We start from the raw sequence: 21,581 nt of genomic DNA, 5'->3' as shown, positions 1-21,581 counted from the left end.
ACACTCTTACCCAGAGTGACTTACAGTAGTGAGTGCTGTGAGAGAAATTACAAGGTTATGTTATAATATTGTTATGGCATCAAATGGTTGTTTTATGGAATAGAATACTGGGTTCTTAGAACACTTTCATCTGTGTGTGTTCTACTGAGGATGGGCCTCTGGGAGATTTAACACTGACCGGAGATGTACCATGTCTTTGGTTGATAAGCCTAACAAGACTGCATTCCAGAGCATGAGTTAATGTTTCTGTACTGGGGTATCAGGGGGAAATGGCTCCCGTATGGAGTTGGGTGGCCAGGTGGAAATGGCTCCAGTATGGAGTTGGGGGGCCAGACCCTGGTCTCTACACAACAACAACCGTTTTATACAGCAGATACTGTCTGCTGTGAATTATAAGTATATTTTATACAAATCTTAGTCTTGTGACCCATTCCATACATCTGTTGTTTGTCATGTAGACTGGAGGGGGTGTATCTTGGCTATAAAAGACCTTTGAACCTTTGTCTCAGGGCTCTCAACGAATCACCTGAGAGTGATTTGTCAACCAGCCATCATTATCGTAGAACACTCAATCGATTCACTTTGTGTGTGTGTGTTGTATTGACCTGCTCCCTTATTAATAAGTGAATAGAGATTTAGTTTAAGTATGACTCTGACTTGTATGATAGGTTTTTCTCTCCTAATTTGATAGTAAAGAAATTAACCACCACAGTGCATACATTTTTTGTACTGGTCCCCCGCGGGAATCAAACCCACAACCATGGTTATTACAATCACCATGCTCTACCAACAGCCAAATGGGTTCATCACATCTGACAGTCTATCCAGCTGTCACAGCAATGGAAAAACATTGATGACACCAAAGTGAAGAGACCAGAGGGCACAGCAGATCAAATCAATCAAAATGTCAGTTATAAGTGACTTAGAATCGCTCTCCCTCAACAACAACACTCTGCTGTCTACATTTGGATAGATTCAACTAAGAAGAATCATGTAAAAAACAAAAAGCAAAGGCCCTAAACGTCATTGATCAGAAAATAATCTGCATTAGGCATTATCAAAGCATATCTGGGGTGAGAAATAGTTCTGCTGAAAGTGCTAGTTGAGAGAAACTCACCCAGCGTAGAAAATCTCAGAGTGTGGTAGCAAAAGCAGAAAAGGGGCGTTAGCCTGGCATCAGAGGGATCGGTGATGAAAGCAGAGGCCCAGCAGGTGCTGAAGACGGAGGAGCTCTGCTGAGGGGTGCAGCAGCAGCAGGCAGCTTAGAACCAAGCTAAAGGAGCCTGCCTCTACCCCAGGAACACACTATGAATGCCTTCTCACATTCTCTGTTTTGGAACATCTCCTTTTTAGTCATGATCCACTTTTAGCCAAACAACACAAACTCTGGCGAGGCCCGAATAAAACAAACCAAGGAGTAGTGAAATAGTACTGGTACTAGTATTAGGTGTAACTGGTTAGTGTTTCACTGATTGTTTTACCTTTCACATTAATGGTCGATGAGATTTATCTTTCTTAAACATCTTTTAAGTGGGATGTAGGGATGCTATTGGTTAACCGTTAGTCGTTGACCAGTCATGCTTTTCAGACTATAGGTTCATTTGCATAATAATTAAATTGGTGCCAGAATTCAACAACTGGAAAAGTGTCGGAGTCAACTAGAATTAGTATTTAGCCGAAAACAGTCATGTACAGTGAGTGAGTTTATTGAGTTAGAAAGTAGCTTTCTTACGTCAATGAATGACTGTCTCTAGCCACGAGCAAGACAGAGCGGAGACTCGTTGCTTGGCTACTCACAGACACAGGCTGCAGGGAGCAATGTGAGAGAGGAGCAGCACGAAGCAGCTAACAAGAACAGCTACAGTATTAAGCTAGCAACCAAAAAAGTTTCACAGCTTTTCTCTCCTGTTCTACTGGTTTTCATATCAACTTTCTTTCGTTGTCCAGAAGCCAAAGGCACAATTCTAGTCATATTAACAACCCATCCAAGTTGTGGCATATTTACATTATCCCTCTTTCTACGTTTCAAACGGATATCTTCATCCGTCACATAAAACGGCTCGAATCAGGTGCTTCTTTGAGAACAGCGTTTCCCTGCATATTCCATTTTCGCAAATGTTTGAAAATGATATATCACATTGAAGTATTACATTGACTGACTCATTACAATAGTTCCATGTTCAAAAATATGAGACGATAGGCTTGCTATTGTCGCACATTTTTTACTTACTAACTTAAAAATGGCCGTTCCTTGTACCCATGCACAGCTAATTCAACATCAGACACACCATAACTTCAAATACTAGCGATTGGAGGACCAAATCCCCTCTAGCTCAAAATTGAAATGGACTGGAAAATAGTGTAAGTTTTGCAAATAAATACACCCTTCTAGCTAGCTGACCACCGATTTTCATTACAATTTAAATAAGTAAAGTTACTTTGAGAGTTTTTTAAAATAATTATATAAACATGTTGTGGGACACGCGGTATATTATAAAATTCGACTGCGCGACAGACCACACTATTTAATATCCAACTTTTAACCCCTGAAATATAGCGAACGGATTAGCTAATGTTGCTAGCTTACAGTACTATGATGGACACCTTCTTCACTTCTTATGAAAAGCACTTGGAGGAGAGTGGGTTGAGGGAGAAACCCAGACAAATCTATAACTACAATGAGTCTCGGTTTTGTAGCGACCAGATCAGGCACAAAGTGCTGGCTCCCCTGTACCAGCAGGCTCCAGGGACCAAGGAGCACATTACAGCGCTGGCCTGCTTCAAAGCAGCTGGGGAGGACGTCCCCCAAGTGTTTCCCTGGTGGCCACTACACACCGGGAGGCCCCCCCGAGCCTTGTATGGACGGTCAAACTGTGGCTACATTGACATGGACCTGTTCAAGAAGTGGTTTCAACACTTCATTAAGCATGTTGTCTAGGAGGGTCCTCTCCGATGGGCACAAGAGCCACATGGACCCGGAGGTGCTCGAGGCGGCACTAAGGGAGGGGGTTATACTTCTTTGTCTTCCACCACACTGTACCCATGTCCTGCAGCCGCTGGACTTGGCATATTTTGGCCCTTTAAAGGCTGAGTTCTTCAAGGTAGCTGGAGTCCTCAGCCATTTTAAACACTCCTACATGGTAAACAAATCAGAATTTGCCAGAGTATTCCGCTACCCTACCAGGACAGCAAGGACATGCGCTATGTAATGGAAGGGTTTAAGAAGTGTGGCCTCTTCCCTTTTGTCCCTTCAGCCATAGAAGGGTCCCATTGGATGTAGTCTTGGTCCCAACAGTGTCCTAGCACCGCCTCTCCTGGAACCCGTAGCACTGTGCCGTCCACCAGCACCTCCTCCCCAGCGACCACAGAGGGACCCTCAGCCCCTGCCCCTGCTCCAGACCCAGCCATAAAAGAGGTCAGGCTGATAGGGAAGGACATAGGGAACATTCTTACCTTCCTAAAGCATCGGCCAGACTGATACAGAAGACTTCCTGTGGTCGCCACATGCCTCACCGGGGAGGAATACAAGCACCAGTGGAGAGGGGTGAGTAGGAAAGGGCAGAGGAGAAAGAGTGTCGGGCAGTCTTCAGAACACAAAGGGCACAGGAGAGGGCTGCCATGGATGAGAGCATCAACGCCATTGCCTCTGCTGGACCCACCACTGGAACCACTCCTGACAGCTGCATCACCACCGCCAGTGCTTCCCAGTGTGCAACACCTGTAGGAGCCGCCGGAGTCCCCAGCTGCAGAAGGCGGCCAGGGTCTGCTCCCTCAGCCACATCGTCGTCAGCTCCTCAACCCCAGCATTACAAACACCAGCTCTTCCAAGCCATCGTCGGCAGTTTGATCCACCACCAGCCCCCGTCTGTCACCACCAAAGCGGCCTCCTCTGGACCAACTACCTCCTCAATCTCCCCTGGTCAAACCGTCACAGCAGCCTTGTCTGGTGTCCCTGGCCCCTGCAATTTAAATACAGCCACCTCCACAGGTAAACACACGTACATTTTTTTGAAAATGTTTTAAATAATCTCTTTACATATCTACAGTCCACAACACCAGCCCACAAGGCATGTCCACCTCCTCCAAAACGTCTGCAGCTTCCTCCAGAGGAGGTATTCAAACTGGGGTATGCGCAATGCCGTCGGGGGTATGCCAAATAAAAACGTGATTCACCGTTATATTTTCCAATGGGGCTATACATTTGGGTGAGGTTTTTTATTCCCTGAGTACTCTTGTTTCACTGCCAAAAATACAATTAAATATATTGTGTTCAGTGAAATAACAACAATGTCAAATACAGGTAGCCTAGACAAATAATTAACATCCAATCACATTAACCGTTACTCTCTCGTGGGAATTCCACTAACGGTCCGTATGTAGTAAAACTTAGCTGCTGCTCATTTAGATTCCTTGAAAATTGGTTAAAAAAAGTAAGGCCCGCGTCCATAGACACACATACCAGCAGTACTACACCTGCACCTGTCGACGAAACAAGTTGTTCTGCTTCCACGAGCACATCCAATGCTAGCATCAGTAATTCTACATTTGTTGTTAGCCCAGCTAGCATGGACACCGACAGTTGTGAATCTGATGCAGCCGAAGAGCTACTGCCCCCTTACCCAGGAAAGCACCGAACAGACAGGGACGTTGGACCATCGAAGAGGCGCAAATATGAAGAGAACTACATTGATTTGGGGTTCACTTATTTTGGGAGTAGTGCCTTTCCTCAGCCACAGTGTGTTAAATGTGCAAAAGCACTATCTCACAACTCGATGAAACCTTGCGCAGACATTTAGAAACAAAACAATGCAATTTGAAAAATAAGCCACGGGAGTTTTTTGAGCGAGCATTAAGATGACTTTCGAGTAGTAAGACATGTATAAAAGCAACAGATAACATTAATAAGAAGGGGCTAGAAGCGTCTAATATGGTGAGCTTCTCTGTCCTGCCGATGCATGGAAAATCCCGCAATAAGCTCTACATTATCGGTGTCGTCGTTCAGTCACGACTCATGAAAGATAAGATGTTACAGATTTGAATGTTCCGTTGGTAGGATATTCTTAATCATAGATCATCCATTTTATTTTCCAGTGATTGCACGTTGGCCAATAGTACGGATGGTAGTGGAATTTTACTCACTCGCCTACGAATTCTCAGAAGGCAGCCCGACCTCCGCCACCGCCTCCAGCGCAGCCATCTCCTCCAGCGCCATTCTTCAAATTAAAGTTTCATTTGATGTAAATTAGACATTTTAAGAGTCCAAGGAGTGCGCACCAGGCTACGCAATGAAAAGATGACGGGCAAGTTAATTGTTTTCAACCGGAAGGCTAGCAAACTAGTCAACTATCTAGTAAACACTTCAGATACAAGGTTGGTGTCTATTTTTTGAACAGAACTAAATAGATATATATTGTAATTGAACAAAGTATTAAGGTGGCCAATAATTGGGGAGCGTATGCCGATAATATGGGATGTATTTTTTAGCTAAACCACTTATCAAAAAGCTGATAGTATTTCCACTGAAATGTCAAACATGCTAATTGCTAACCCATTAGCGAACATTTTTACAACACCAATAATGACAAAAACATTGATGTCTTGATCACAGGATAATACATTTCTTAAACGCTGTTGAATATGGCGATAATATGGGATTGCACGCTAGTATTTTCTGTTGGTCATGTCATTTTACTGTTTGGAACAAATTTAACCTTAGCAAAATTGACCGAAATGTGTATCCCTAGTGTGATGAGATTAGCCTCATCAGCATAATCACTAGGTAGTTGCCTCTAATTTGGACAGCCTCAGTCAGAGTATAAAACATACGGACATAGGCTAGTTCACAGTGATCACTGCCTCATTGCCTGCATCCGTAATGGGTCAGCGGTCAAACAACCTCCACCCATCACTGTCAAACGCTCCCTGAAACACTTCAGCGAGCAAGCCTCTCTTATCGACCTGGCCAGGGTATCCTGGAAGGATATTGACCTCATCCCGTCAGTAGAGGATGCCTGGTTATTTTTTTTAAATGCCTTCCTCACCATCTTAAATAAGCATGGCACATTCAAGAAATTTAGAACCAGGAACAAATATAGCCCTTGGTTCTCTCCAGACCTGACTGCCCTTAACCAACACAAAAACATACTGTGTCGTTCTGTATTAGCATCGAACATCCCCCTTGATATGCAACTTTTCAGGAAAGTTAGAAACCAATATACACAGGCAGTTAGAAAAGCCAAGGCTAGCTTTTTCAAGCAGAAATTTGCTTCCTGCAACACAAACTCAAAAAAGTTCTGGGACACTGTAAAGTCCATGGAGAATAAGAACACCTCCTCCCAGTTGCCCACTGCACTGAGGATAGGAAACTGTCACCACCGATAAATCCACTATAATTGAGAATTTCAATAAGCATTTTCTACGGCTGGCCTTGCTTTCTACCTGGCTACCCCTACCGCGGTCAACAGCATTGCACCCCCCCACAGCTACTCACCCCCCAAGCCTTCCCCATTTCTCCTTCTCCCAAATCCAGTCAGCTGATGCTCTGAAAGAGCTGCAAAATCTGGACCCCTACAAATCAGCCGGGCTAGACAATCTGGACCCTTTCTTTCTAAAATTATCTGCCGAAATTGTTGCAACCCCTATTACTAGCATGTTCAACCTCTCTTTCGTGTCATCTGAGATTCCCAAAGATTGGAAAGCAGCTGCGGTCATCCCCCTCTTCAAAGGGGGGACACTCTTGACCCAAACTGCTACAGACCTATATCTATCCTACCCTGCCTTTCTAAGGTCTTCGAAAGCCAAGTCAACAAACAGATTACCGACCATTTCGAATCCCACCGCACCTTCTCCGCTATGCAATCTGGTTTCAGAGCTGGTCATGGGTGCACCTCAGCAACGCTTAAGGTCCTAAACGATATCGTAACCGCCATCGATAAGAAACAATACTGTGCTGCCGTATTCATCGACCTGGCCAAGGCTTTCGACTCTGTCAATCACCACATCCTCATCGGCAGACTCAACAGCCTTGGTTTCTCAAATGATTGCCTCGCCTGGTTCACCTACTACTTCTCTGATAGAGTTCAATGTGTCAAATCGGTTGGCCTGTTGTTCAGGCTTCTGGCAGTCTCTATGGGGGTGCCACAGGGTTCAATTCTTGGGCCAATTCTTTTCTCTGTATACATCAATGATGTCGCTCTCGCTGCTGGGGAGTCTCTGATCCACCTCTATGCAGACAACACCATTCTGTATACTTCTGGCCCTTCTTTGGACACTGTGTTAATAACCCTCCAGACGAGCTTCAATGCCATACAACTCTCCTTCCATGGCCTCCAACTGCTCTTAAATACAAGTAAAACTAAATGCATGCTCTTCAACCGATCGCTGCCTGCACATGCACGCCCGTCCAGCATCACTACTCTGGACGGTTCTGACTTAGAATATGTGGACAACTACAAATACCTAGGAGTCTGGTTAGACTGTAAACTCTCCTTCCAGACTCACATCAAACATCTCCAATCCAAAGTTAAATCTAGAATTGGCTTCCTATTTCGCAACAAAGCATCCTTCACTCATGCTGCCAAACATACCCTCGTAAAACTGACCATCCTACCGATCCTCGACTTCGGCGATGTCATTTACAAAATAGTCTCCAATACCCTACTCAACAAATTGGATGCAGTCTATCACAGTGCCATCCGTTTTGTCACCAAAGCCCCATATACTACCTACCACTGCGACCTGTACGCTCTCGTTGGCTGGCCCTCGCTTCATACTCGTCGCCAAACCCACTGGCTCCAGGTCATCTACAAGACCCTGCTAGGTAAAATCCCCCTTATCTCAGCTCACTGGTCACCATAGCAGAATCCACCTGTAGCACGCGCTCCAGCAGGTATATGTCTCTGGTCACCCCCAAAACCAATTCCTCCTTTGGCCATCTCTCCTTCCAGTTCTCTGCTGCCAATGACTGGAACGAACTACAAAAATCTCTGAAACTGGAGACCCATATCTCCCTCACTAGTTTTAAGCACCAGCTGTCAGAGCAGCTCACAGATCACTGCACCTGTACATAGCCCATCTATAATTTAGCCCAAACAACTACCTCTTCCCCTACTGTATTTATTTATTTAGCTCCTTTGCACCCCATTAATTCTACTTTGCACTTTCTTCCACTACAAATCTACCATTCCAGTGTTTTACTTGCTATATTGTATTTACTTTGCCACCATGGCCTTTTTTGCCTTTACCTCCCTTATCTCACCTAATTTGCTCACATTGTATATAGACTTATTTTTCTACTTTATTATTGACTGTATGTTTGTTTTACTCCATGTGTAACTCTGTGTTGCCTACCTGGTTAAATAAAGGTGGAGAGAAAAAAAAGGGGGGAAAAAAGAAATTCAGGGCAATACAACAACAAAAAACATTACATAAAGAACATTGACAAATTGACCATACCCATCATCACACCATATGTGGTTGAGGACAGAAGGGTCTGCTTTAGAAAATACACATTTACCCCTGTGTTACAGGGTTGAGTAGACACCCGATTTCGGTCCTTGAAAGTTCATGTGTGGGCAGCCGAAGAACCGCATACGGATGTAGATATGCCCATTGGCGTGCATCAACGCAAGAGCTTAACGGACACGGGGGAACAAACCTTGCCAACGGCACACTTTCCCGTGCCTAGAAGAGAGAGTGCCTAGAAGAGTCAACTGTCCGTCTTAATAGAAGGTTTGCAGCAGTCTAGTGTTTGCTGGCAAAAAACTGTGGCATCAGGAGTATCAACTTGCCAAGTGACACACTGAAATGTTTCCCCCTTTCAGGTACATTGTTACTACCTCAATCAAGACATAAAATGTCAATTTTAGTGAACCTGCTTACATCCAAAATACACTTTGCTCAGCACAGCATAAAAGAGAGAATTATATAACGCCTCAACTCCCACAACATACCCCTCTAAAACCCAGTCATGGAGCTAACAAGCTGGTGTATGATTTATTCATTACCATAGCATTCAAAATAGTGATGCTATAGAGCTGAAACTACTGTTGGTTGGGAGGGGGAATGACGACAAACCCATTATATCGGTGTCAATAATAATTGGCAATCTGTGTGTTTGATTAAGCCATCAACCTCCTCCCCTCAGCTTATAGCCGTTCCTCTTGCTTCACTACACCACGTAGTACAGTCCAGAAGCATGCACTCTGGTCAAAGACTGCCATTGCCTAGCAACCACTTTCATGATGCTCGTTAGGAGGCGGCTAGCTGCGTGACATGCTGTTCCAGCAGACAAACTACTGCTAAGCTTCAAAAGTACTGGGGACAATACAAATAAGGGAAGACAATACATCTACATGCCTGAAGCACTGCCCTTAAATACAACAGATATTATGGTCGTGAAAATGGCTGGAGGCAGGATTAGGTTAGACGTAACACCTACTGTTATTATTATTATTTTTTAAACAGTATACTTCAGTAGTCAGAGCTCACCGTCCTAATATACCATAGGCCTAAATGCACTGGTGCAGTTAGAGCAGAACCTGTAACATAAAAAGCATTTCCAGTTGAGGCACTCCACTAAGATGTTCATGGAGTGCTCTGAGAAGACAAAAATCACTGAACAGCTGCAGCAACACACAAAAAGGCACAAAGGACAGGGGCTTAGAGAAATCTTGCTGAGAAAAGATAGTCAAGAGAGCAGCATAATTTATGCAAAAAGTTGTCAACAGTCATGTTGTGAGTAATCTCCCCTGGCGCTCCACAATCACAACTTCCTACTTCATTAGCGTTACCGATGGTAGCTGACTTGCGGAGAAAAACCCACTCACAGCTTAAGGCATTAGTCACCTGGTACAAAAACAACACATCCTATAGAGGGAGCAAAGTTAGCCCACACACACACACACACACACACACACACACAGAGCTGCATGAACACTGCGTACTTAGTCCACGTCTTTGACTCACTTTGAAACGTAATTATTAGTTCAAATACAGAAACTGTATATTGCAAATGATGTAACAGGTAGTAATTCCAATGATCAAAATAAAATATATTATTTTTAGTTTAAAACTAAAATGTCCATCTCTGTCCTTGAGAGAAAGAGAGCAAACCTGACAGAAAGGGGAGAGCATAAAAAAAATGTCATGTTAGTCTAACTTCACATTAGGGTTGGATCGGCATCCACATTTTCATACCGTTTCTGTACCATGACGGGGTATACGGTATTACCCCATGTGCGCACAAGGGTTACCATTTAAAAAAATATATACATAATTCTTTGGGGGTGCACAAAACAATTGAGGCAACATGGATCTTGATCCAGGAGGGGATTGAATGAGTCTGCTGTAACCAAGAAGCTTGATCTTGACAGTTAGCAAACCAAATGCATAGCTGGAGCCCTGAGCTGAATATACACGACCAGTCAAAAGTTTTAGAACACCTACTCATTCAAGGGTTTTTCTTTATTTTTACAATTTTCTACATTGTGGAATAATAGTGAAGTCATCAAAACAATGAAACAACACATATGGAAGCATGCAGTTACCAAAAAAAATCTAAAATATATTTTATATTTGGGATTCTTCAAATAGCCACCCTTTGCCTTGATGACAGCTTTGTACACTCTTGGCATTCTCTCAACTGGCTTCATGAGGTAGTCACCTGGAATGCATTTCATTTAACAGGTGCCTTCCTAAAAAGTTAATTTGTGGAATTTCTTTCCTTAATGCTTTTAGCCAATCAGTTGTGATGTGACAAGGTAGACAGAAGATAGCCCTATTTGGTAAAAGACCAAGTCCATGTATGGCAAGAACAGCTCAAGCAAAGAGAAAAGCAGTCCATCATTACTTTAAGACAGGAAGGTCAGTCAATCCGGAAAATTTCAAGAACTTTGAAAGTTTCTTCAAGTGCAGTCACAAAAACCATCAAGCACTATGATGAAACTGGCTCTCATGAGGACCGCCACAGGAATAGAAGACCCAGAGTTACCTCTGCTGCAGAGGATAAGTTCATTAGAGCTAACAGCCTCGGAAATTGCAGCTCAAATAAATGCTTCAGAGTTCAAGTAACAGACACATCTCAAAATCAACTGTTCAGAGGAGACTACGTGAATCAAGCCTTCATGGTCAAATTGCTGCAAAGAAACGACTACTAATGGACACCAATAATAAGAAGAGACTTGCTTGGGCCAAGAAACACAAGCAATGGACATTAGACCGGTGGAAATGTGTCCTTTGGTCTGGAGTCCAAATTGGAGATTTTGGTTCCAACCTCTATCTTTGTGAGACACAGTGTGGGTAAACAGATGATCTCCTCATGTGTATTTCCCACCGTAAAGCATGGAGGAGGTGGTGTTATGGTGTGGGGGTACTTTGCTGGTGACAGTGTCTGTGATTTCTTTAGAATTTAAGGCACACTTCACTAGCATGGCAACCACAGCATCCTGCAGCGATACACCATCCCATCTGGTTTGGGCTTAGTGGGACTATCATTTGTTTTTCAACAGGACAATGACGCAACACACCTCCAGGCTGTGTTAGGGCTATTTGACCAAGAAGGAGAGTGATGGAGTGCTGCATCAGATGACCTGGCCACCACAATCCCCCGACCTCAACCAAATTGAGATGGTTTGGGATGAGTTGGATAACAGAGTGAAGGAAAAGCAGCCAACAAGTGCTCAGCATCTGTGGGAACTCCTCAAGACTGTTGAAAAATAATTCCAGGGGAAGCTGGTTGAGAGAATGCCAAGAGTGTGCAAAGCTGTCATCAAGGCAAAGGGTGGCAATTTGAAGAATCTCAACTATAAAATATATTTAGATTTGTTTAACACTTTTTTTGTTACTGCATGATTCCGTGTGTTATTTCATAGTTGATGTCTAAACTATTATTCTACAATGTAGAAAATAGTTAAAATAAAGAAAAACTCTTGAGTAGGTGTTCTAAAACTTTTGACCAGAAGTGTAATTTATTTAAAAATGTAGATTCCTTAGTTATATTTAACTTATAGTTATAAGCAGTGGCGTCACTGCAAGGTGGGAGTGTCCCAACACCAAAATAACAGTATTGACAGTATTGAAATGGTATTTAAACGGTATTGAAAATCATACCGTCGGTATTTCGAAATATACCGTATACCAGGGTATCGCCAAAGCCTACTTCACATACTACTTAGGAGATGAGAGACGATTATAATGGGTTGCTGAAATTGCGCAGTGAAGTCCTTTAGTGAGTTGAGCTGAAAAGCAAGTGTTTGAAGTTACACATTCACACATAACATGAGAAAAGCAGAAACTCCTAAGATGAGGCACTTCAGACGAAAGTGAGGCATGTTGATTGATCGTGTATAGATGCAGAAAAAAAAGTTGGACATACATTGCACAGTACCTGTCGTGCAGTCCGAGGGACATCGTCTCCCCTCTGTGTACAGGGTGCTCCATGCCCTCGCCAAAATCACACCCCTGAAAAACAGGTGAACAATACATTAATGATACTGTCCGGACTCTTCAAAAGGAGGGTAAGTGTACCTATTAAGCCCACCAAAATCTAAGTTTAGACATTTCTAACATATACTGCCCTAAGTCCTGTAAGAAAAGTGGAGAATTAAAAAAAGAAAATGAAAGATGAATCTCTCATGTGAAGTTTTATGACTTGACTTACACCGTTTGTTTATGTACAATAAATATATTTGATAAAATATGTATAAAGTCCGGACTGGGCTTAATGGGTACTGAATGCACCCTTTAAGCCCACCTTTTAAAAATCTATTTTAATTCATTTCCAAATATTGCAAACTTAACCTGACATTTCTTATGTAAACTTAAATTATAATAATCTCCCCTAAAGTGATTGTTCATGCCAACCAGTACACACCTGATTCTACTAATCATAGACTTCAATCAAGACTTGAATAGATGAACAAGGTGTGTTACTGCTTGGTTTGAACAAAAACCTGCAACCACACCGCCCTCTGTAGATAAGACGCCATGGACAAAGACCACACAAACAACTTTTAATGAATTATCTTAAAGCTGGCTTACATTTGATGGAGTCATACTCTTGTTAATTAGTTCAACGTGTCTTCCTAAAGCCTGTCTGAAGACAGTTTCACATCTCCCTCTCCACTGTTGTATTACAAAGGTACATGTGGTGAACCAAATAACAGAAACACCTGCATGAATGAGGGACAACAATATGACAATGTCCCGGACCTAACTGCTTGAGTAGTCGTCCAATAGTCATCTGTTCCCATTTTTGCCAACTACTTGTATGTCTTCTATCTCCGACATCCTTCAACTTTGGTCTTACTCTTCTCTAGGGTTGCAAAGGGTCCGAAACTTACCGGGAAATTTCCGGACATTTTTCATTGGAAGTTAAATTACTCAAAATTCATCAGAAAAGTTAGCTTATAATAGTGAACCTTTTTTGTGGGACACACATAAGGCAATTCTAGGTCTAGGCATATTTTGGATAAATGGCGGTTAGTCAGTCACACCACAACCACAGAAAGACCTAGTTGGCTGTTTCCTGTTTCCGGTCACAACTTGCAGACTTGTTTACGCTGCTGTGCGTTTTGTTGCCGATCTTACTTTGCTACCTGACGGTTTTTTACTTTTTCATTACCGTATATTTTTACTTTTTCCCTCACTCAACTTTTTTCATTCAACTTTTTCACCCCGGAGGTTTTATCTGGACATGGTTCGTCAGGACTTCAAACAGCCGAAGCTAAGTAACATTAACATGATGCCTTCTAATTGCAGTCGTTGTACCTATAATATACAGGAGAACGATCGCCTTACGGCAAGGATAGCTGTGCTGCAAGCCCAGCTTCAGACGCGATCGTTAGGCAAGGGTAATTTCAGTGTAGGAAAGGATGAAACAGCGTCTGTGCCACCAGTAAGTACAGATAGTAACGTTAGTATAAACCCCCTCGCACGGTCCCCGCAGCCGGACAACTTTCTCATGGCTTCTGGAGGGAAACGCTGTAGGAATGCTCAACCGGTGTCGCTTATTCAGCCGACAAACTTTCAACCGGTTCTCCCCATTAAGCGAGTCGGAGTCGGAGGCCGAGACTTCTCTGGTCTCTACTCCTCCCGTTGTGAGGTCTGAGACGCCGACGGCTCCCACCATTAGCTCTGACAAATTGAAAACCCTAGTCATTGGCGACTCCATTACCCGCAGTATTAGACTTAAAACGAATCATCCAGCGATCATACACTGTTTACCAGGGGGCAGGGCTACCGACGTTAAGGCTAATCTAAAGACGGTGCTGGCTAAAGCTAAAACTGGCGAGTGTAGAGAGTATAGAGATATTGTTATCCACGTCGGCACCAACGATGTTAGGATGAAACAGTCAGAGGTCACCAAGCGCAACATAGCTTCAGCGTGTAAATCAGCTAGAAAGATGTGTCGGCATCGATTAATTGTCTCTGGCCCCCTCCCAGTTAGGGGGGAGTGATGAGCTCTACAGCAGAGTCTCACAACTCAATCGCTGGTTGAAAACAGTTTTCTGCCCCTCCCAAAAGATAGAATTTGTAGATAATTGGCCCTCTTTCTGGGACTCACCCACAAACAGGACCAAGCCTGGCCTGTTGAGGAGTGACGGACTCCATCCTAGCTGGAGGGGTGCTCTCATCTTATCTACGAACATAGACAGGGCACTAACTCCTCTAGCTCCACAATGAAATAGGGTGCAGGCCAGGCAGCAGGCTGTTAGCCAGCCTGCCAGCTTAGTGGAGTCTGCCACTAGCACAGTCAGCGTAGTCAGCTCAGCTTTCCCCATTGAGACCGTGTCTGTGCCTCGATCTAGGTTGGGCAAAATTAAAAATGGCGGTGTTCGCTTTAGCAATCTCACTAGTATAAAGACCTCCTCCATTCCTGCCATTATTGAAAGAGATTGTGATACCTCACATCTCAAAATTGGGTTACTTAATGTTAGATCCCTCACTTCCAAGGCAGTTATAGTCAATTAACTAATCACTGATAATAATCTTGATGTGATTGGCCTGACTGAAACATGGCTTAAGCCTGATGAATTTACTGTGTTAAATGAGGCCTCACCCCCTGGTTACACTAGTGACCATACCCCCGTGCATCCGGCAAAGGCGGAGGTGTTGCTAACATTTACGATAGCAAATTTCAATTTACAAAAAAAAAAAACAATGACGTTTTCGTCTTTTGAGCTTCTAGTCATGAAATCTATGCAGCCTACTCACTCACTTGTTATAGCTACTGTTTACAGGCTTCCTGGGCCATATGCAGTGTTCCTCACTGAGTTCCCTGAATTCTTATCGGATCTTGTAGTCATAGCAGATAATATTCAAATTTTTGGTGACTTTAACATTCACATGGAAAAGTCCACAGACCCACTCCAAAAGGCTTTCGGAGCCATCATCGACTCAGTGGGTTTTGTCCAACATGTCTCTGGACCTACTCACTGCCACAGTCATACTCTGGACCTAGTTTTGTCCCATGGAATAAATGTTGTGGATCTAAATGTTTTTCCTCATAATCCTGGACTATCGGACCACCATTTTATTACGTTTGCAATTGCAACAAATAATCTGCTCAGACCCCAACCAAGGAGCATTAAAAGTCGTGCTATAAATTCTCAGACAACCCAAAGATTCCTTGATGCCCTTCCAGACTGCCTCTGCCTACCCAAGGACGTCAGAGGACAAAAATCAGTTAACCACCTAACCGAGGAACTCAATTTAACCTTGCGCAATACCCTAGATGCAGTTGCACCCCTAAAAACTAAAAACATCTGTCATAAGAAACTAGCTCCCTGGTATACAGAAAATACACGAGCTCTGAAGCAAGCTTCCAGAAAATTGGAACGGAAATGGCGCCACACCAAACTGGAAGTCTTCCAACTAGCTTGGAAAGACAGTACCGTGCAGTATCGAAGAGCCCTTACTGCTGCTCGATCATCCTATTTTTCCAACTTAATTGAGGAAAATAAGAACAATCCGAAATTTCTTTTTGATACTGTCGCAAAGCTAACTAAAAAGCAGCCTTCGCAAATGGAGGATGGCTTTCACTTCAGCAGTAATAAATGTGTGAACTTCTTTGAGGAAAAGATCATGATCATTAGAAAGCAAATTACAGACTCCTCTTTAAATCTGGGTATTCCTCCAAAGCTCCATTGTCCTGAGTCTACAGAACTCTGCCAGGACCTAGGATCAAGGGAGATACTAAAGTGTTTTAGTACTATATCTCTTGACGCAATGATGAAAATAATCATGGCCTCCAAACCCTCAAGCTGCATACTGGACCCTATTCCAACTAAACTACTGAAAGAGCTGCTTCCTGTGCTTGGCCCTCCTATGTTGAACATAATAAACGGCTCTCTATCCACCGGATGTGTACCAAGCTCACTAAAAGTGGCAGTAATAAAGCCTCTCTTGAAAAAGCCGAATCTTGATCCAGAAATTATAAAAAACTATCGGCCTATATCGAATCTTCCATTCCTCTCAAAAATTTTAGAAAAAGCTGTTGCACAGCAACTCACTGCCTTCCTGAAGACAAACAATGTATACGAAACGCTTCAGTCTGGTTTTAGACCCCATCATAGCACTGAGACTGCACTTGTGAAGGTGGTAAATGACCTTTTAATGACGTCAGACCGAGGCTCTGCATCTGTCCTCGTGCTCCTAGATCTTAGTGCCGCTATTGATACCATCGATCACCACATTCTTTTGGAGAGATTGGAAACCCAAATTGGTCTACATGGACAAGTTCTGGCCTGGTTTAGATCTTATCTGTCGGAAAGATATCAGTTTGTCTCTGTGAATGGTTTGTCTTCTGACAAATCAATTGTACATTTCGGTGTTCCTCAAGGTTCCGTTTTAGGACCACTATTGTTTTCACTATATATTTTACCTCTTGGAGATGTCATTCGAAAACATAATGTTAAATTTCACTGCTATGCGGACGACACACAGCTGTACATTTCAATGAAACATGGTGAAGCCCCAAAATTGCCCTCGCTAGAAGCCTGTGTTTCAGACATAAAGAAGTGGATGGCTGCAAACTTTCTACTTTTAAATTCGGACAAAACAGAGATGCTTGTTCTAGGTCCCAAGAAACAACGAGATCTTCTGTTGAATCTGACAATTAATCTGGATGGTTGTACAGTCGTCTCAAATAAAACTGTGAAGGACCTCGGCGTTACTCTGGACCCTGATCTCTCTTTTGAAGAACATATCAAGACTGTTTCAAGGGCAGCTTTTTTCCATCTACGTAACATTGCAAAAATCAGAAACTTTTTGTCCAAAAATGACGCAGAAAAATTAATCCATGCCTTTGTTACTTCTAGGTTGGACTACTGCAATGCTCTACTTTCCGGCTACCCGGATAAAGCACTAAATAAACTTCAGTTAGTGCTAAATACGGCTGCTAGAATCCTGACTAGAACCAAAAAATTTGATCATATTACTCCAGTGTTAGCCTCCCTACACTGGCTTCCTGTTAAGGCAAGGGCTGATTTCAAGGTTTTACTGCTAACCTACAAAGCATTACATGGGCTTGCTCCTACCTATCTTTCCGATTTGGTCCTGCCGTACATACCTACACGTACGCTACGGTCACAAGACGCAGGCCTCCTAATTGTCCCTAGAATTTCTAAGCAAACGGCTGGAGGTAGGGCTTTCTCCTATAGAGCTCCATTTTTATGGAATGGTCTGCCTACCAATGTGAGAGACGCAGACTCAGTCTCAACCTTTAAGTCTTATCTCTTCAGTAGGTCCTATGATTAAGTATAGTCTGGCCCAGGAGTGTGAAGGTGAACGGAAAGGCTGGAGCAACGATCCGCCCTTGCTGTCTCTGCCTAGCCGGTTCCCCTCTTTCCACTGGGATTCTCTGCCTCTAACCCTTTTACAGGGGCTGAGTCACTGGCCTACTGGTGTTCTTCCATGCCGTCCATGGGAGGGGTGCGTCACTTGAGTGGGTTGAGTCACTGACGTGGTCTTCCTGTCTGGGTTGGCGCCCCCCCCTTGGGTTGTGCCATGGCGGAGATCGTTGTGGGCTATACTCGGCCTTGTCTTAGGACGGTAAGTTGGTGGTTGGAGACATCCCTCTAGTGGTGTGGGGGCTGTGCTTTGGCAAAGTGGGTGGGGTTATATCCTGCCTGTTTGGCCCTGTCCGGGGGTATCATCGGATGGGGCCACAGTGTCTTCTGATCCCTCCTGTCTCAGCCTCCAGTATTTATGCTGCAGTAGTTTATGTGTCGGGGGGCTAGGGTCAGTCTGTTACATCTGGAGTATTTCTCTTGTCTTATCCGGTGTCCTGTGTGTATTTAAATATGCTCTCTCTAATTTTCTCTCTTTCTCTCGGAGGACCTGAGCCCTAGGACCATGCCTCAGGACTACCTGGTATGATGACTCCTTGCTGTCCCCAGTCCACCTGGCCGTGCTGCTGCTCCAGTTTCAACTGTTCTGCCTGCGGCTATGGAACCCTGACCTGTTCACCGGACGTGCTTGTTGCACCCTCGACAACTACTATGATTATTATTATTTGACCATGCTGGTCATTTATGAACATTTTAACATTTTAACATCTTGACTATGTTCTGTTATAATATCCACCCTGCACAGTCAGAAGAGGACTGGCCACCCCTCATAGCCTGGTTCCTCTCTAGGTTTCTTCCTAGGTTTTTGGCCTTTCTAGGGAGTTTTTCCTAGGGAGTTTTTCCTAGCCACCGTGCTTCTTTCACATGCTTTGCTTGCTGTTTGGGGTTTTAGGCTGGGTTTCTGTACAGCACTTTGAGAATATCAGCTGATGTACGAAGGGCTATATAAAAATAAATTTGATTTGAAAAAATAAATTTGATAAACTATCCCCATTCAATGGAATTCAATGGAATTGCATCCCTCTGCATGCACAGTGCATTCTTCCATCACATGAACAGCTGATTCTCAAGATCTTGCACACTAATGAGATGCTATTGAGCCCAAACTACTACACTGTGAGCCAAGGACTACATGCTTTCTGGTAAGTTTTGAATATATTTTATATGACATACATTATTTTTTGTTAACTAGTAAATAGTAGCCTACAGCAAAGTATGTTTAAATCATTTCTAACTTAACAATTTCTGCTAGTTAGTTTTTGCTACCATGTGGGTTTACCTTGCTTGAGCCTGCTAACTGAGGAGTGTTAATTCTCCTGTTTCCATACATTTAAAAAAAATTATCTTACAAAGGAGTTGTTTAAACTAACTGCTTAACTATTTATCTGTACATGGAATTGTATTAGGGGTTTAAATCTTTTTTTTCTAATTTTTACAGGAAAATGCCACGGGCACTATCTGATGTGTGGAGACATTTCACTGCAGCTAATGTAGAAGGAAAAGCTGTGTACATTTGCAAATACTGTGCCAAATCATATGTGAAGAATGCAACAAAGATGCAGATTCATCTGGCCAAGTGCATAAAGTTCCCTCAGCCCTCACAACAAGCAACCTCTGACAAAAAGTCCCTGTACTTCTTTTCGAGGTGAAAATGATAAATCAGACACCTTATCGATAGCAACAGCTCATGGTCCTCCTGGAATCAGAAGTTTTTTTGACTCAATGGAGGAACGTAGTCAGAGAAATGCTGATGAATGTCTTGCTCGAGCTGTGTACGCAACTGGTTCACCTCTGACGCTCACAGGCAATATGTATTGGAAGTAGGGTTGCACATTTTGGGGAATATTCAGAGGTGGAAACTTTCCGTAGGAATTAACGGGAATTAATGGAAATATATGCAAATGTAATATTAATATCATTTAAATGTAGATTTTTTTTGCATTGGATATATTTACCATATCATATGGAGACCGAAACATAAACCTTTTACCTTATCATAAGGAGACATAATTGCAAATGATTAAATCATTCCAATAGAAATAAAAAAACTAATTTAGTTACGAATTGAACTTTAAATGAATTGCCTCTTCACATGGGATGAATTCACTGAACAACAAAAGGGAATATTGAATGATCCACAATGATCCATCGCATCTCCCAAAAACATTTTCAACATACTTCTGTCAAATGATAGTCTAGAAACTAAAGCTTTGGTTGTCTTCCACTCAGGCTTCCATATCTTCTCCCTGGACCTCCTCAATTTCCACCTCTTGAACATCAGACTCTGAGGCCTCATCTTCACTGTCACTTTCCAACCTTGTTGAGGATGGCTCGTTGTCAGGCTCAAAAAGCCTCAAATTTGACCGGATGGCCACCAATTGTGCAACCCTTGTATTGGTCAGCCTGTTGCGTGCTTTGGTGTGTGTGTTCCCTAACAAGGACCAGTTGCGCTCTGAGGCGGCTGATGTTGGTGGGATTTGGCGGATGAAGGAGGCCACCAGGAAAAGAGCCTCAGATCCACAAAGTCCCTTCCACCAGGTGACTGATGAGATACAATATGGCAGTCGTGCCAACATATCTCCATCCCAAAGCCCTTGCTTGGAAGTGTACTTCGCCAGACTGGCAAGAACCTTAACCTCATCCAGGCCAAGGTGGCGAGACACAGTAGTGATGACACCATAGGCCTTGTTGATCTCTGCACCAGACAGGATGCTCTTGCCAGCATACTTGGGGTCCAACATGTACGCATGTCATAAAATGTATGCACTCTACTGTAAGTCACTCTGGATAAGACCGTCAGCTAAATGACTAAAATGTAAATGTAAATGTGTATGGGCTTCAGGCAGAAGTCTTGACGCTTTTGATGTATTTCAGAACTGCAGTTTCCTCTGCTTGGAGCAACAGTGAAATGGGCAGGGCAGTACAGATTTATCTTACATCTGCAAGCAGAGTCTAAACATCAGACAGGATGGCATTGTCTCCCTCAAATCAGTGCAATGGCTACTCCTATAGGTTTCAGGAGTTTCAGGCTGCTTACCACTCTCTCCCAAAATACATCATCCAGGAGGATCCTCTTGATGGGGCTGTCCATATCGGCAGACTGTGATATAGCCATTTCTTGGAGAGACTCCTTCCCCTCCAGGAGACTGTCAAACATGATGACAACACCACCCCAGCGGGTGTTGCTGGCAGCTTCATTGTTGTGCTCTTATTCTTCTCACTTTGCTTGGTGAGGTAGATTGTTGCTGTAACTTGATGACCCTTCACATACCTAACCACTTCCTTGGCTCGCTTGTAGAATGTATCCATTGTTTTCAGTACCATGATGTCCTCGAGGAGCAGATTCAATGCATGAGCAGCACAGCCAATGTGTGATGTCAGGGTAGGACTCCTCCACTTCAGACCAAGCAGCATTCATGTTCGCAGCATTGCCAGTGCGAATACCTTCAGTGGTCCAAGGTCGTTGATGACTGCCTTCAGCTCATCTGCAATGTAGAGACCGGTGTGTCTGCGGAGGATGTGAAAAAGAAACTTGAAGTGGGCGTATGTTTATTGGTTGCTGAGGAGGTAAAGAGGAAGTCAGATCTATGGAAGACATTTTACTTAGTGGTGGAAACTACTGGGGATACAGATAAAGGAGGGTATACTGTAGAAGCAAGCATTGTGTATTATGTGGGCCCAACAGTTGCTGTTGGATTACAAATAAAACATCTGACCATTTGGAACAGTGTC

General features: G+C 43.4%; 1 protein-coding gene across 4 annotated transcripts in view; it reads right to left on the bottom strand.

The window, feature by feature from the left end:
* The window catches only part of LOC106603113 (kelch-like protein 13), a 108,293-nt gene that overhangs the window by 58,506 nt on the left and 28,206 nt on the right, over positions 1–21,581 (bottom strand). For 3 of the 4 annotated variants that reach the window (XM_014196352.2, XM_014196357.2, XM_014196356.2), the window contains one exon: positions 12,374–12,459. In XM_014196352.2, coding sequence (XP_014051827.1) covers positions 12,374–12,438 — 65 coding nt within the window. In that variant the 5' untranslated portion in view covers positions 12,439–12,459. Of the gene's footprint in view, positions 1–12,373; positions 12,460–21,581 lie in introns of those variants that run through there. The other variant, XM_014196353.2, reaches the window with a different exon arrangement.

Source organism: Salmo salar, chromosome ssa04, assembly GCF_905237065.1.
Source record: "Salmo salar chromosome ssa04, Ssal_v3.1, whole genome shotgun sequence".
In the NCBI taxonomy this organism is placed as follows: Eukaryota; Metazoa; Chordata; class Actinopteri; order Salmoniformes; family Salmonidae; genus Salmo; species Salmo salar.
The sequence above is the reverse complement of the archived record's forward strand: the minus strand, read 5'-3'. Positions and strand labels throughout refer to the sequence as shown.